The sequence below is a fragment of the Dendrobates tinctorius genome, unplaced genomic scaffold, assembly GCF_039654945.1.
Source record: "Dendrobates tinctorius isolate UK_male_01 unplaced genomic scaffold, ASM3965494v1 ptg000181l, whole genome shotgun sequence".
NCBI classification, from domain to species: Eukaryota; Metazoa; Chordata; class Amphibia; order Anura; family Dendrobatidae; genus Dendrobates; species Dendrobates tinctorius.
The window spans coordinates 10,073,058-10,087,985 of NW_027361848.1; the positions used below are offsets into that span (position 1 = coordinate 10,073,058).

General features: G+C 45.9%; 1 protein-coding gene across 4 annotated transcripts in view; it reads left to right on the plus strand.

Moving 5' to 3' along the window:
* FSAF1 (40S small subunit processome assembly factor 1) overlaps positions 1-14,928 on the plus strand; it is a 206,768-nt gene that overhangs the window by 167,253 nt on the left and 24,587 nt on the right. For 2 of the 4 annotated variants that reach the window (XM_073551875.1, XM_073551873.1), the window contains one exon: positions 10,154-11,330. The exons of the other annotated variants lie outside the window; for them this stretch is intronic. In XM_073551875.1, the coding sequence (XP_073407976.1) occupies positions 10,154-10,213 (60 nt within the window). In that variant the 3' untranslated portion in view covers positions 10,214-11,330. Of the gene's footprint in view, positions 1-10,153; positions 11,331-14,928 lie in introns of those variants that run through there. 4 annotated transcript variants of the gene reach the window in all.

Here is a 14,928-nt window from a genome sequence, read left to right on the forward strand (position 1 = left end):
AATACAGAACCACTCTAGGAGAGAAAAGCGCAAATAGGGTCTTATGTTGTGAGTTCATTTTCCCCTTCATTACTGAGACCCGAGGAACTCCCTCTTCTGGTAAAGAAAGGTAGTGAGCCTGATTGTCAAACACCTGAGGCTGATGATTGTGACTGGCTGAGTGGAGTTACGGACTGGATATAATGCTGCCGACGCTCTTCTGCCCTGCGGGTGATTTCTCTGTGGGATCCTTGGAGACCAGTCTGAATTCCTGCTCCTCCAAAGCTAAGTTTGCTGCTCGGCCTTTTGCTTTTGTGCTTTGACTTTGTTTTTGCTTTGTTTTTCTGGATTTCTGCCATTCCCTGCTGGGGTGTGCTGAATTCATTTAGCTCTGTCTTCTGAAAATACCTGAGTGCTGATTCAGTTTTTGAAGCCTAGCTGCTTCAGGGCCTTTTTTCATATCAGCTGGTTGGCTTATGTCTTTGATAGGGTTTTTGCAGATTGCAGACAGCAGCCTTCCTTTCCTTTCCTATCTAGGTAGTTTTGGGGCCCCGTCTTTGCTCAGTCTATCTTTCTGTCTGTGTTAGTATTTTCATCTTGCTTCACCGTCATTATATGTTGGGGGCTGCCTATTGCTTTGGGGTCTGCTCTGGGGAAGTTTAGATTTCCCCTTTCTTTCTTTAGGCCTATGTATTTCTCCAGCTGTGATCGAGGGGTCTAGGGCATCGTAGGAACCCCCCACGGCTGCTGCTAGTTGTGTTGATAGGTTCAGGGGTCTGCAATTTGATAGTTGCCAACTTCTCTGGTTTTCTGGACTTAGCTTGTATAAGTGCTTTTGCCTCCTACGGTGACTCATTCATAACAGTCTTATCCGATGAGAGCTTCAAAATAAATATCAGTTTGCACTCACCTAATCTTCCATATTGTAAAAGCATATAGGACTCATCAGAGCCAACAGCTGCCGCAGATCCACAGGTCAAACCATTTGACCAATTCACAATAACAGATAGAAGGTAATGTGGATATTGACCGCGCTGCTGTAGAAATCACAATCCCAGTATATGGAAAAAAAATTGGTATTTTATTCACTATTCTCTCAACCAGGGCCGGCGTGAGCACCCGGGCAAGTGTCGTGGCCCTGGCGAGATGGGGGGCCCACTCACGGTGTCTGGGATACCCGCCGCCACGCCCCCTATCCTCGCCACTGCAGTCGCCCTCCGAGTCCCAGAGAACCACCACCAGCAACGAATCATCGCTGGGCTGTTCACTTCTGGCACAGGACCTGTGATGAGGTCACAGGGGGGGAGGAGTCATGGGTCACATGATCAGAAGTCTCGGTGTCACTGTCTGCAGGACTGCTGTGCTGGTGGTCGTCATGGTGCTGGATGAGGGAAGTTTATGCGTGGGGTCAGGAGGGGTTTACAGGGGAGATGTAGCAGAGCTGTGTGTGTACAGAGCAGAGCTGTGTGTGTGTGTATGGAGCAGAGCCGTGTATGTACGAGGTGTACGGAGCGGAGCCGTGTGTGTATGAGGTGTAAGGAGCGGAGCCGTGTGTGTACGAGGCGTACGGAGCGGAGCCATGTGTGTACGAGGTGTATGAAGCAGGGCTGTGGAGTCGGAGTCGGTGCTCATTTTGGTGGAGTCGGTATAAAATGGACCGACTCTGACTCCTAAAATATATAATAAATTGGGTACAGTAGTTCAATGCAGAATATGCTGAATATTTTTTCATAGGAATTTGGGAGAGTTGTGAAATATCCTATAAATGGCTGTTCTATTCCTGATCTAAGGCTACATTCACACACAGCGTTTTTGCTGCGTTTTTTGAGGATACGTTTTTCAGCTGCAAAAGCAGATCAGCTTTTTAAAAAAACCGCATCACCTAAAAGGTTTTTGAGCTCATAGATAATGTTTTCAATAGCAAAAGCAGATTAGAAAAGCGCCAAACAAACTGACATGCTCATTCAGCCTAAAAACGGATCCTCACAAAACAATGTGTCCGAATGTCATATCTTGAAACCCATTGACTTTGCTGTGATGCCCAGAGTCACTGCATTTTACTGCATAAAATGGATCCGCAAAAACGCTGTGTGTGAATCATGGCCGTAGCCAGCGAGGGGCAAGGGGGGCAGCTGCCCCCTCCCCAGAAGCAGGGGCACGCACCTATCAAAACTCACTTGTATGCTGCAGTGCTCCTGTCCTGCACCGGCTCCAGACTGCAGGGGGCAATCTCCCCTCCTCTGTCCTGTCTTCTGCCGTCTTCATCAGAGAGAGGAGGGGTGCCTGCCAACAGGATCCAATTCCTGGGTCCCGAGCTGGAGAAAGGGAGAAAGTTGTGCACACGGTGCAGCTGGCAATAAGAGATAGTCTTCAAGAGGGACATGCTGGAAATCTGATTGGGAAAGTGAGGAAATTGGTTATTGCCGCCAGAACCCCTAAAATTGATTCCATCTTGAAGAGACGTGCTGGGAAAGGGGCAATTGTCGATCAAGCCACTCGGTGGGGCGGCACTTAATGATTGAGCGATTGCTTGAACTAAAACCGTTTCTTATAGATATGGCGAACCCTCAGGTAACCCTAAATGAAGGTCAATGGACACAGGTGGCTGAATTGAAGGAATTGCTTAATCACCCATTTACCGTGACTAAAAAATTACAAGCTGAGGATTTAACTCCTGGCATTTTCATAAGGGAGTGGAGAAACTTGTTATTTTGGCTGTCCCAAAGAGGAGGTTTAATCGCAGATGGCATTTCGGCTTCAATGAAATGGAGAGAGAGACAGCTATTGGAAACTAACATTTTTCTGGCAGCTGTTTATGTGGACCCATGTCATCGTATACTGCTTGATAATCAAGAGCTTACTAAAGGAAAAGAAGCTCTGACTGAGGTAGCAGTTAGGATGAATGGCCTTCAGGAGAACTGCCAGGCGCAAGAGGTCTTGGGTCCTGACAGTGCTACTGCTGCCATATCTTCATTCTCATCAGATGAGGAGTTTGATTTTGACAAGTATTTGGATGACATGGAGCATGCAAAGCGTTGCCGCAAGGAAAAAGATTTCACTCCGTCTCCTATAGCAAGCAGATTGACCATATTTCAGCAAAATGTTTCACTTGCTCTCAAAGAAATAGAAAAATTCAACCGTTCATCAAAACTGACTGTGCATGACGCAATTCCTTTATTCCCGGAAATTGCTGGAGGTGTTGCCCATGTGGTTACGGCTTTGCCTCCAACCCAAGTTAGTGTAGAGAGGTTGTTCTCTAGCCTTAAAATTATTAGGTCAGATTTGAGGTCATCTGTGATGGAGGATCTGATGGAGGCAATTCTATTTCTTAGAACAAATTCATAGACTGCACAAATGTTATTTAGTATGTTTTTGTTGAAAACTGTTTTTTGCCACTTACATAGTTTATTATATGTACACATACATACAATATATATAGTTGTATTCCAATAAATATATATTATGTTCTATCTAAATATCTTGATTAATTGTATCATAAAAATGATTAAATGTCTGATGTTCACATTGTACTACAATAAATTCTTCACTTAAATATAAGCAATGTATGTGGGAGTCTGAGTCGGAGTTGGAGTCGGTGTAAGGGAAATTGAGGAGTCGGAGTCACAGGTTTGGCTTACCGACTCCACAGCCCTGTTACAGAGCGGAGCCATGTGCATACGAGGTGTACAGAGCAGGAGCGGAGCCGCGTGTGTACAAGGTGTACAGAGCGGAGCAGAGTGTGTACGAGGTGTACGGAGTGGGAGCGGAGCTGCGTGTGTGCGAGGTGTACGGTGCGGTGCCCGGAGCCGTGTGTTTACGAGGTGTACGGAGCGGAGCCATGTGTGTACGGAGCGAGAGCGGAGCCGTGTGTGTACGAGGTGTACAGAGCGGAACCGAGTGTGTACGAGGTGCACGGAGTGGGAGCGGAGCCGCGTGTGTACCAGGTGTACGGAGCGGGAGCAGAGCCGCGTGTGTATGAGGTGTACGGAGTGGAGACTGATGTGTACGAGGTGTGGGGAGCGGAGACGCATGTGTGCGGAGTGGCGTGTGTATGAGGTGTACGGAGTAGAACCGCATGTGTACAGAGCGGATCCGCGTGTGTACGAGGTGTACGGTCCGGAGCTGTGGGTGTGCGAGGTGTATGGAGCGGAGCCGCATGTGCAGGAGGTGGATGGAGCGGGAGTGGAGCCGTGTGTGTACGAGTTGTGCAGAGTGGAGGAGGTGTACGGAGTAAAGCCGCATGTGTACAAGGTGTACAGAGCAGAACCGTTTGTGTACGAGGCATACAAACTGGAGCCGTGTGTATGAGGTGTATGGTGGGGAGCATTCATACCTCCCAACCATCCTGGATCCAGCGGGACAGTCCCGATTTTGAGAGAGAGACTGCCGCAGCGGACACAGGAGTACACGGCAGAGCCCCAAGGAGCACTTTAAAACTCGCACGTGACGTTCTACCGGAAGTGACGTGCTGGAAGCTGACCGGAAATGAGGTAATTGTGGGAGGAGATTTTGACGGAATCATGGAGGCACTTCAGGTAATGCTTCAGATCCATCACCATGTCCTCCGACAGCACGGACAGTAGGATCGCCTTGGAATCGGGGATGCCGGCTTTGTGAGCCGATCATGATATGTCCTGCATCGGGAGGCTCAGGTGGGCACTACAATGGGAGCCAGGCTGCTATGGTATCTTTATAGAATATTTCTTTCTCTCTGTTTCTTTCTTTCTCTCTGTTCTTTCTTTCTTTCTTTCTCTCTCTGTTCTTTTTCTCTAATCTTTTTTTTTCTTTCTCTCTGTTCTTTCTCTCTGTTCTTTCTTTCTTTCTCTCTGTTCTCTTTCCCCTCTTTCTTTCTCTCTGTTCTTTCTTTCCTCTCTTTCTCTGTTCTTTCTTTCCCCTCTTTCTTTCTCTCTCTGTTCTTTCCCCTCTTTCTTTCTCTCTGTTCTTTCTTCTTTCCCCTCTTGCTTTCCTTCTCTTTTTTTCTTTCTCTCTGTTCTTTCTTTCTACTCTTTCTTTTTCTCTCTGTTCTTTCTTTCGCTCTGTTCTCTTTTTCTTTTTCTTTCCCCTCTTTCTTTCCTTCTCTCTGTTCTTTCTCTCTGTTCTTTCTTTCCCCTCTTTTTCTCTCTCTGTTCTTTCTTTCTGTCCCCTCTTTCTCTGTTCTTTATCTCTGTTCTTTCTTTCCTCTCTTTCTCTCTCTGTTCTTTCTTTCTCTGCTCTTTCTTTGTTCTTTCTTTTCCATCTTTCTTTCTTTCCCCTCTTTCTTTTTATCTCTCTGTTCTTTTTTCTGTCCACTTTCTTTCTGTCTCTGTTCTTTCTTTATTTCTTTCCCCTTTTTCTTTTGCTCTCCGTCTGTTTTTTTTCCCTCTTTCTTTCTCTTTCTGTTTCTCTCTGTTCTTTATTTCGCTCTCTTTCTTTCTCTTTCTTTCCCATCTTTCTTTCTGTCTCTAATCTTTCTTTCTCTCTATTCTTTCTTTGTTTCTTTGTTTTTTCTTTCCCTTCTTTATTTCTCTTTCTGTTCACTCTCTCTGTATTTTCTTTCTTTCTTTCTCTCTCTCTGTTCTTTCTTTCTCATCTTCCTTTCATATGTACACTACTAATCAATAGCCTCCTTCACATGAACGTGTTTTGCCACAGAGCGTTTGTCCATGTGGATCACATGCATGTCCGTGTGTTCCACACGGAGACAAGTCCGTATTTGGCCGGCACCACGGATGCCACACGGCATGAATCGTGGTATGTGTTAAAGGGGGGGCCCACTGAGACTTTCGCCTGGGTCCCTAAAAAACCTGGAGCCGGCCCTGCTCTCAACACATTTCGAAGTTCACATAACTTCTTCCACATCTCGATCTCCACACTTCAGAAGCTGGGATGGATCATAAACTGGGAGAAGTCGGACCTGGTTCCAGAAACCAGGAAGAAATTCCTGGGGGTCATACTAGACTCCCGATCAAGAACATATTTTTTGCCAGAAGAGAAACAGCATTACATGGTAGGAAGAGTCCACCAGTTTGCTGGAAGCCGCTGTTCCTTCAGAGAGGCAATGAAGATCTTGGGACTAATGACATCTTGTATCCCCTGCGCACGGTGGAGTCAGTTCTACTCTCGGGCGCTTCAAAGAGCAGTTTTGCCCACATGGTACAGACATCAGCGGTCACTGGACAAAGTGATGCCTCTATCTCTCCCGGTAAACAAATCTTTACGGAGGTGGATCTCTCCACAGGACCGCCAGGCAGGAGTTCCATGGATTCTCTCCCCATGCGTCATCATCACCACAGACGCATGTCAGCTGGTCTGGGGCAGTCACTTGGAAGGGAAGTACTTCCAAGGAAATGGAGTCCAGAGATGAGATCCAGGTCCTCAAATTTCAGGGAGCTGTATGCGATCTGGAAGGTCCATCCATGGTCAGGGGCAGGCACATAAATATCCTGTCCGACAACATGATAGCAGTGGCATTCTTTCGCCATCAAGGGGGGCCAAAGCATCCCGCATTACAGCAACTGGCTAAAAAGATCTTTAGATGGGCAGAAGCAACAGTCTTGTCCATCTCTGCAATACACCTAGAGGGATCCAGAAACCAGGTGGCAGACTTCTTGAGCAGGCAGAAGTTATCCCCCACAGAGTGGGAAATGAACGGGGGAAGTGTTCAGTATGCTGTGTCAGCGTTGGGGAGTGCCACGGGTGAATTTGTTCGCAGCCATAGAGAATGTGTGTTATGGTATAGGACATGGTTAATATCCTGCTCTCTCAGGGTTAACTTTTGCTGGCCTCCCTTTGGATCTGGGAGGGGTGTTTATACTCACTCCAGACTAGGATTCCCTGTCAGCTATACTGTTCTGGCTGTGTGTCTGACCCCCTGGTGTGCGTGTATACTGCATTGCGTCCCGTCTATGACCTGGTCTGTCCTCTCACTCTGTTCTCTGTCTCACATTTTGGTACTATTGTCTTCTCCGGTTCTGAGCTCCTGGCTTGGCTATTGTTACTCTGTTACAGTTTGTCCTTATTGTACCGTCTATTGACCGTTCTGGTTTACTGATCTCTCGCTACGTCCTGACTATCCGTTCTGTCTGATCCTTTGGTACTGTAGTGCTATTTCGTGATACAAATCCAGCTCACCAGATACGGCATTCCAACATCGGAGCACGAGACCGCTGTGTCAAAGCGCACAATCCAAGGCAAATGAGAAAAAACTTTGTCCAGCTCCACGATGTAGTGAAAAATATTCTTTATTCACTCAATAGAAATGAGGTTTAAAAGCCAGCACCCCGGCCTGCTCTGGTTTACGTCCCTGTGTATGCCCATTGGTAACTTTGTCCTGTAGTTACTCTTCTAGGAGTTTTTCTTCAGCTCTTAGCTCTCTGGAGCTTAGGCCACACCCTCAGCAGTCACGTGCTTCAGGTCCTGTTAATCTGAAGCATGCATTTTCACTGTTGCTTCCCCGCTCCACAGGTATCTTTGAGCACAGTTTTTTGTACTCAGGACACGCGACTGGCTGAGTGAGCAAGTGCAGTGCAGTGTTCCTGACAATGTGAAGATCAGAAGATTTTTTCTCTCTAAATCCCTTAGACGATTCAGCAGCAGTCAACGCACTGTCCCAGCCATGGGGAGAAGGACTATCCTACGCTTTTACCCCCCCTCTCTTCTTCCTCTGAAAAGGCAAGGATCATCTTAGTGGTGCCCTTCTGGCCGAAGAGGAGCTGGTTCCCTTTACTGAGTAAAATGACGGAAGAAGACCCCATCCTTCTTACAAGCAGGAAGGATCTTCTACACCAAGGTCCGGTGTTCCACCACAACCCAGTCTTAAACTTTCAGCCTGGACCCTGAGAGGCAAGTCGTAAAGTCAAAGGGATTGTCCAATGAAGTGATTTCTACCCTTCAAGCGAGCAGGAAACCGGTGACTTCTGCCATATACACCAAGATCTGGAAACGCTTTTGCATGTATTGCGGAGATCCAACAGTAGATACGTCATGCCCAGACATCCTTAAAATCCTTCATTTCCTGCAGTCGGGTTTCACGACGGGCCTTAGGCCAAGCACTCTGAGGGTACAGATCTCAGCCCTTAGTGTATCTTTTGACTTCCCTCTATCCACCCATCCTTGAATAGCTAGATTTGCTAAGGCTGTTCAGAGGCTGAAGTCTTCTGTAAGGAAATCTATCCTTCCTTGGGACCTGAGCATAGTGCAAAGCGCACTTTGTAAGCAACCATAAGAACCACCGGAGGATATTGGCATTAGTAGACTCTCGTTTAAAACTGCCTTCCTAGTAGCAATCACATCGGCAAAGAGAATAGGGGAGCTACAAGCCCTATCTATTCGAGACCCATATCTGCAGGTGTTTGAAGATCGATGGGTACTGAGGCTCGACCCAGCCTTTCTCCCCAAAGTCGTATCAACTTCAAATATGACTCAAGAAGTTGTTCTTCCCTCCTTCTGCCAGCACCCTAGAAACTCAAAGGAACAGTCCTTCCATTGCTTAGATGTTAGCGAAACAGTTCTTAAATACTTAGAGGCAGCTAAGGGCTGGAGACAGGACACATTTGTTTGTGCAATATGGGGGTTCAAATAGAGGTAAAAAGGCGGCCAAATCCTCTATTAGTCTAGCCTATGAAGCCCAAGGAAGATCCACTGAGAGCCCATTCAACTAGGGCAATAGCTACTTCATGGGCAGAAAAGGGGGGCTTTAGTGGATCAGATTTGTAGAGCCGCTACCTGGTTTAGTCTAAGTACCTTCTCGAAGCATTATAAACAAGACGTAGTCTCAGATTAACTAGCCTTCGTTAGGAAGATTCTTCATGCAGTGGTCCCACCCTAAGATTATCATACTGTGGTATTCTACATGTTGTCAGGGTTGGTGGACTGGAAAACGGAAATTAGCCTACCGGTAATTGTATTTCCAGGAACCCATCCTGACAGCACTGCTAATTCCCTCCCTGCTGAGAAAGTGTTATACTAATGTGAAGTAACGTTTGTATGAAGAATGTCTAAATAAAAAAAAATTTCTTTGTTGCATCCATCCAGATGTGGTACTTTGAAAGACACTTAAGGGTGTAGATGGGAGGGTCCTTTTTAAACCTCTCGTTGATTCCTGTTCCAATGAGGATATGAAGGACGTCCTCCATGGTGCTGTCAGGATGGGATCCTGAGAATACAATTACCGGAAGGTCTAATTTCTGTTTTTTTCCCCACAGTGTTCGGCTACGTGCAGGCGCCGGGACGGTTAGTAACTTGCAGGTTAACCCCACATCTGCAGGTTTATAGCGGTTTTTCTGGTGACAGGTTCCCTTTATCCGCTCATTGATATATGAAGCAAAATGTGGATTAATTTGGAATAAGACATCAGATCACAGATATCAAGGTCTCATTTTATTCTGCTTTCTTTGACCTACATGCCCATATAGACGGCTCAGGACAGTCGATCCTAATGAGATTGCTTTTAATACATTTTTGAGTGTCTTAATGGTTAAAGTGCACCTGTCACCTATTTTGCCGTTATAAGATGCGGCCACTGCCTTTCAGGGCTTATCTACAGCATTCTATAATGCTGTAGATAAGCCCCCGATCCGACCTGCAAAATAAGAAAAATAAGTTTTATTTTACCCAGGGGGCGGTCCAATGGGTGCCACAGGTCCGGCGCCGGCTATCTTCTTGCGAGTCGTCCTGCTTACTTCATCGCTCCCGGTATCGCACTTCTGCGCAGGCGTACTTCTCTGCCCTGTTGAGGACAGAGCAAAGTACTGCTTTGCGCATGCGCTGGGCCTCTGACCTTTCCCGGCACCTGTGCACTGCAGTACTTTGCTCTGCCCTCAACAGGGCAGAGAAGTACGCCTGCGCAGAAGTGCGATACCAGGAGTGAGGAAGCAAGCAGGAGGGCAGTGCCACAAGAAGATGGGAGGCACCGGACTGGTGATGCCCATCGGACCGGAACTACCCCCCCCCAAGGTTGGGTGAGTATAATAAAACTTATTTTTTAGCTTTCATTTCCGCCTGGGGGCTTATCTACAGCATTATAGAATGCTGCAGATAAGCCCTGAAAGGCGGTGGCCTCATCATATAGCTGCCAAAACAGGTGACAGGTTCTCTTTAAGTGGAAAAAGCAATATTGCCTGTCAGTCTGTTGTGTTATAATTGCTTTTGCTGCCTCCTAATTTAATAGTTTTTGTTTTTTGCTTTTAATTTTTAGGTGGTCCAGAAGGAAGAAAGGTTTAGGAAAGGCCCCCACTGGGCAAGTTGGAAAGTTTAAAGATGGAGCATTGATTCTACGTAACAAAGATATTAGGAAAATCAAAAGGTCAAAAGTTAATAAAGGAGGATGTTAAAAATAACTCGGGACTGAATGTGTTGCATTTTGCTGCTGTATCTATTGGAAAATTTGGGTTCCATTCTTGGTTTTACATTAAAAATACTGATGGAATATACAGATTAAAATTTGCAAGTTGTCTAAGCGGTTGTTCACCCAAGGTGTACTTTAAATCCACAGAAAATTCACTGTGTATTATGAACTTGCACTGACCTCTTGTCCACATGCTATGGAGATAATCCGCAAAGTAAATTGACACTACGATAAATATCCGCAGCATAAATTGACCAGTAGATGTGAATGTGCAGCTTGAGAATTTAGGCTGCAGGTAATAATTATGGACTGAACCCTTTGCTATTTAAAAGGTGAAGTCTGTGATTTATCTTAAGAAGTTCAACAAAAAAAAATGCAAGAGAGTATTTTCTAATAATAACAACAAAATCTACTTTAAATATAGTAGCTTAATCCCTTCATGACTTTTGACGTTCCCATACACGGTTAAAGCTAAGACCCGCCTGTCACTGCCACAAGCAGTGCCCACATCGCCACAGGTATGTTAACCCCCTAAATGCTGCAATCACAGCTTTTAGCAGGCTGGAAGAGAGAGGGGCTCCCTGTCTCTTCCAATCATCATCGTGAGGGCCCATTAGCTTCAGTGATTTGAAACCTAGACATCTGCTCCAGCACACTATTTGTTGAGAGGGGCTAATCGGCCTTTTTAAGGGCTGGAGTTTTCTGAAAAACCATAGAGTGGCGGGGGGGGGGGGGGGGTTGTTCACCATATATCCACCCCAAGTTTTGGTCTGGGATATAAATGGCCATACTTTTGAGTCATTAGGTGTTTGGTAAGCCTGGAGAGTGGAACTCCAGTGCTACTGTATGTGTCTTGATAAGGAAAAGTGATCCTTTATATGTTTTGATCATACTGAGCGAGCGGATTCCCGCAGCTGAACAGACTGTATATCGTTTTGTTTTTCTGTTTTGCCAAATAGGGCTGCGTTTGGTTTACTTCGTACTGCTTTATGCCGAATGTATATAATAAAACAGTGGAAGACTTATAGACCATGTTTCCTGTGTCTACCTCCGTGTGCAGTCGAGTGAGCCGATCTACCACAAAATATATCTGTGTGTATAGTGTATATCTGTGTATGTATCTGTATATCTAATATATAAAGCTCAATGTGTGTGTGTATGTATGTGTGTGTGTGTATGTCCGGGATAGGCATCCGCACCATCGCAGCTACAGCCACAAAATTTGGCACAGTCACACGTCTGGACCCCGAGAGCGTCCTAAGCTATGTTGTGAGGTGAAATTTTAACCCCGCGCGTTCCAATTTACCAAACAATTTTGCCCCTATCTACATAATGGGGAAAAAGTGTGTGCGTATCAAGCCCCGCCCCTCATTATGATGACATAATGGTTGCCATGGCGACGCTGATGTCGTCATAGGTTGCAAGCCCCGCCGCTCATTATGATGTCATAATGGTTGACTATGGGATGGAGTATGTGTGATGGGTATATGGGCACTGGACTATGGGATGGAGGATATGTATGACTGGTATATGGGCACTCTACTATGGGATGGAGGATGTGTGATGGGTATATGGGCACTCTACTATGGGATGGAGGATATGTATGATGGGTATACAGTGGGGCAAAAAAGTATTTAGTCAGTCAGCAATAGTGCAAGTTCCACCACTTAAAAAGATGAGAGGCGTCTGTAATTTACATCATAGGTAGACCTCAACTATAGGAGACAAACTGAGAAAAAAAATCCAGAAAATCACATTGTCTGTTTTTTTTTCATTTTATTTGCATATTATGGTGGAAAATAAGTATTTGGTCAGAAACAAAATTTCATCTCAATACTTTGTGATATATCCTTTGTTGGCAATGACAGAGGTCAAACGTTTTCTGTAAGTCTTCACAAGGTTGCCACACACTGTTGTTGGTATGTTGGCCCATTCCTCCATGCAGATCTCCTCTAGAGCAGTGATGTTTTTGCCTTTTCGCTTGGCAACACGGACTTTCAACTCCCTCCAAAGGTTTTCTATAGGGTTGAGATCTGGAGATTGGCTAGGCCACTCCAGGACCTTGAAATGCTTCTTACGAAGCCACTCCTTCGTTGCCCTGGCGGTGTGCTTTGGATCATTGTCATGTTGAAAGACCCAGCCACGTTTCATCTTCAATGCCCTTGCTGATGGAAGGAGGTTTGCACTCAAAATCTCACGATACATGGCCCCATTCATTCTTTCATGTACCCGGATCAGTCGTCCTGGCCCCTTTGCAGAGAAACAGCCCCAAAGCATGATGTTTCCACCACCATGCTTTACAGTAGGTATGGTGTTTGATGGTTGCAACTCAGTATTCTTTTTCCTCCAAACACGACAAGTTGTGTTTCTACCAAACAGTTCCAGTTTGGTTTCATCAGACCATAGGACATTCTCCCAAAACTCCTCTGGATCATCCAAATGCTCTCTAGCAAACTTCAGACGGGCCCGGACATGTACAGGCTTAAGCAGTGGGACACGTCTGGCACTGCAGGATCTGAGTCCATGGTGGCGTAGTGTGTTACTTATGGTAGGCCTTGTTACATTGGTCCCAGCTCTCTGCAGTTCATTCACTAGGTCCCCCCCTGTGGTTCAGGGATTTTTGCTCACCGTTCTTGTGATCATTCTGACCCCACGGGGTGGGATTTTGCGTGGAGCACCAGATCGAGGGAGATTATCAGTGGTCTTGTATGTCTTCCATTTTCTAATTATTGCTCCCAGAGTTGATTTCTTCACTCCAAGCTGGTTGGCTATTGCAGATTCAGTCTTCCCAGCCTGGTGCAGGGCTACAATTTTGTTTCTGGTGTCCTTTGACAGCTCTTTTGTCTTCACCATAGTGGAGTTTGGAGTCAGACTGTTTGAGGGTGTGCACAGGTGTCTTTTTATACTGATAACAAGTTTAAACAGGTGCCATTACTACAGGTAATGAGTGGAGGAAAGAGGAGACTCTTAAAGAAGAAGTTACAGGTCTGTGAGAGCCAGAAATCTTGATTGCTTGTTTCTGACCAAATACTTATTTTCCACCATAATATGCAAATAAAATGAAAAAAAAACAGACAATGTGATTTTCTGGATTTTTTTTTCTCAGTTTGTCTCCCATAGTTGAGGTCTACCTATGATGTAAATTACAGACGCCTCTCATCTTTTTAAGTGGTGGAACTTGCACTATTGCTGACTGACTAAATACTTTTTTTCCCCACTGTATATGGGCACGGGACTATGGGATGGAGGATGTGTATGATGGGTATATGGGCACGGGCCTATGGGATGGAGGATATGTATGATGGGTATATATGGGCACGGGACTATGAGATGGAGGATGTGTATGTTGGGTATATGGGCACGGGCCTATGGGATGGAGTATGTGTGATGGGTATATGGGCACTCGACTATGGGATGGAGGATATTTATGATGGGTATATGGGCACGGGCCTATGGGATGGTGGATATGTATGATGGGTATATGGGCACGGGACTATGGGATGGAGGATATGTATTATGGGTATATGGGCACGGGACTATGGGATGGAGGATATGTATGATGGGTATATGGGCATGGGACTGAGATGAAGAATGTGTGATGGGTATATGGGCAATCGACTATGGGATGGCGAATATGTGTGATGGGTATATGGGCATGGGACTATGGGATGGAGGATGTGTGATGGGTATATGGGCATGGGACTATGGGATGGAGGATGTGTGATGCGTATATGGGCACTCGACTATGGGATGGAGTATATGTATGAGGGACTATGGGATGGAGGATATGTATGATGGGTATATGGGCACGGGATTATGGGATGGTGGATAGGTATGATGGGTATATGGGCATGGGACTAAGGGATTGGAGGATATGTATTATGGGTATATGGGCACAGGACTATGGGATGGAGGATAATTATAATTTGTTATAACTAACCACAGTTAGTTACTATGCCCAGGCAGCACCGGGCTCTTCAGCTAGTCTAATATATAAAGCTCAAAGTGTGTATGTATGTGTGTGTGTATGTGTATGTCCGGGATAGGCATCCGCACCGTCGCAGCTACAGCCACAAAATTTGGCACAGTCGCACGTCTGGACCCCGAGAGCGTCCTAAGCTATGTTGTGAGGCGAAATTTTAACCCTGCACATTCCAATTTACCAAACAATTTTGCCCCTGTCTACATACTGGGGAAAAAGTGTGTGCGCGTCAAGCCCCGCCCTGTTATGATTGAGTCACCGTAGGAGGCAAAAACAGAAATGCTAGCTAAGTCCAGAAAACCAGAGAAGTTGACAACTATCAGATTGCAGACCCCTGAAACTATCAACACAACTAGCAGTAGCCGTGGGGGGTTCCTACGATGACCTTGACACCTCAATCACAGCCCGAGAGATACATAGGCCTAAAGAAGGAAAGGGGAAATCTAACTGCCCCAGAGCAGACCCCAAAGCAATAGGCAGCCCCCCACATATAATGACGGTGAAGCAAGATGAAAACACTTACACAGACAGAAAGACAGGCTGAGCAAAGACGGGGCCCAAAAACTACCTAGATAGGAACGGATAGGAAGGCTGCTGTCTGCAATCTGCCAAAACCCTATCAGAGACAAAAGCCAACAAGCTG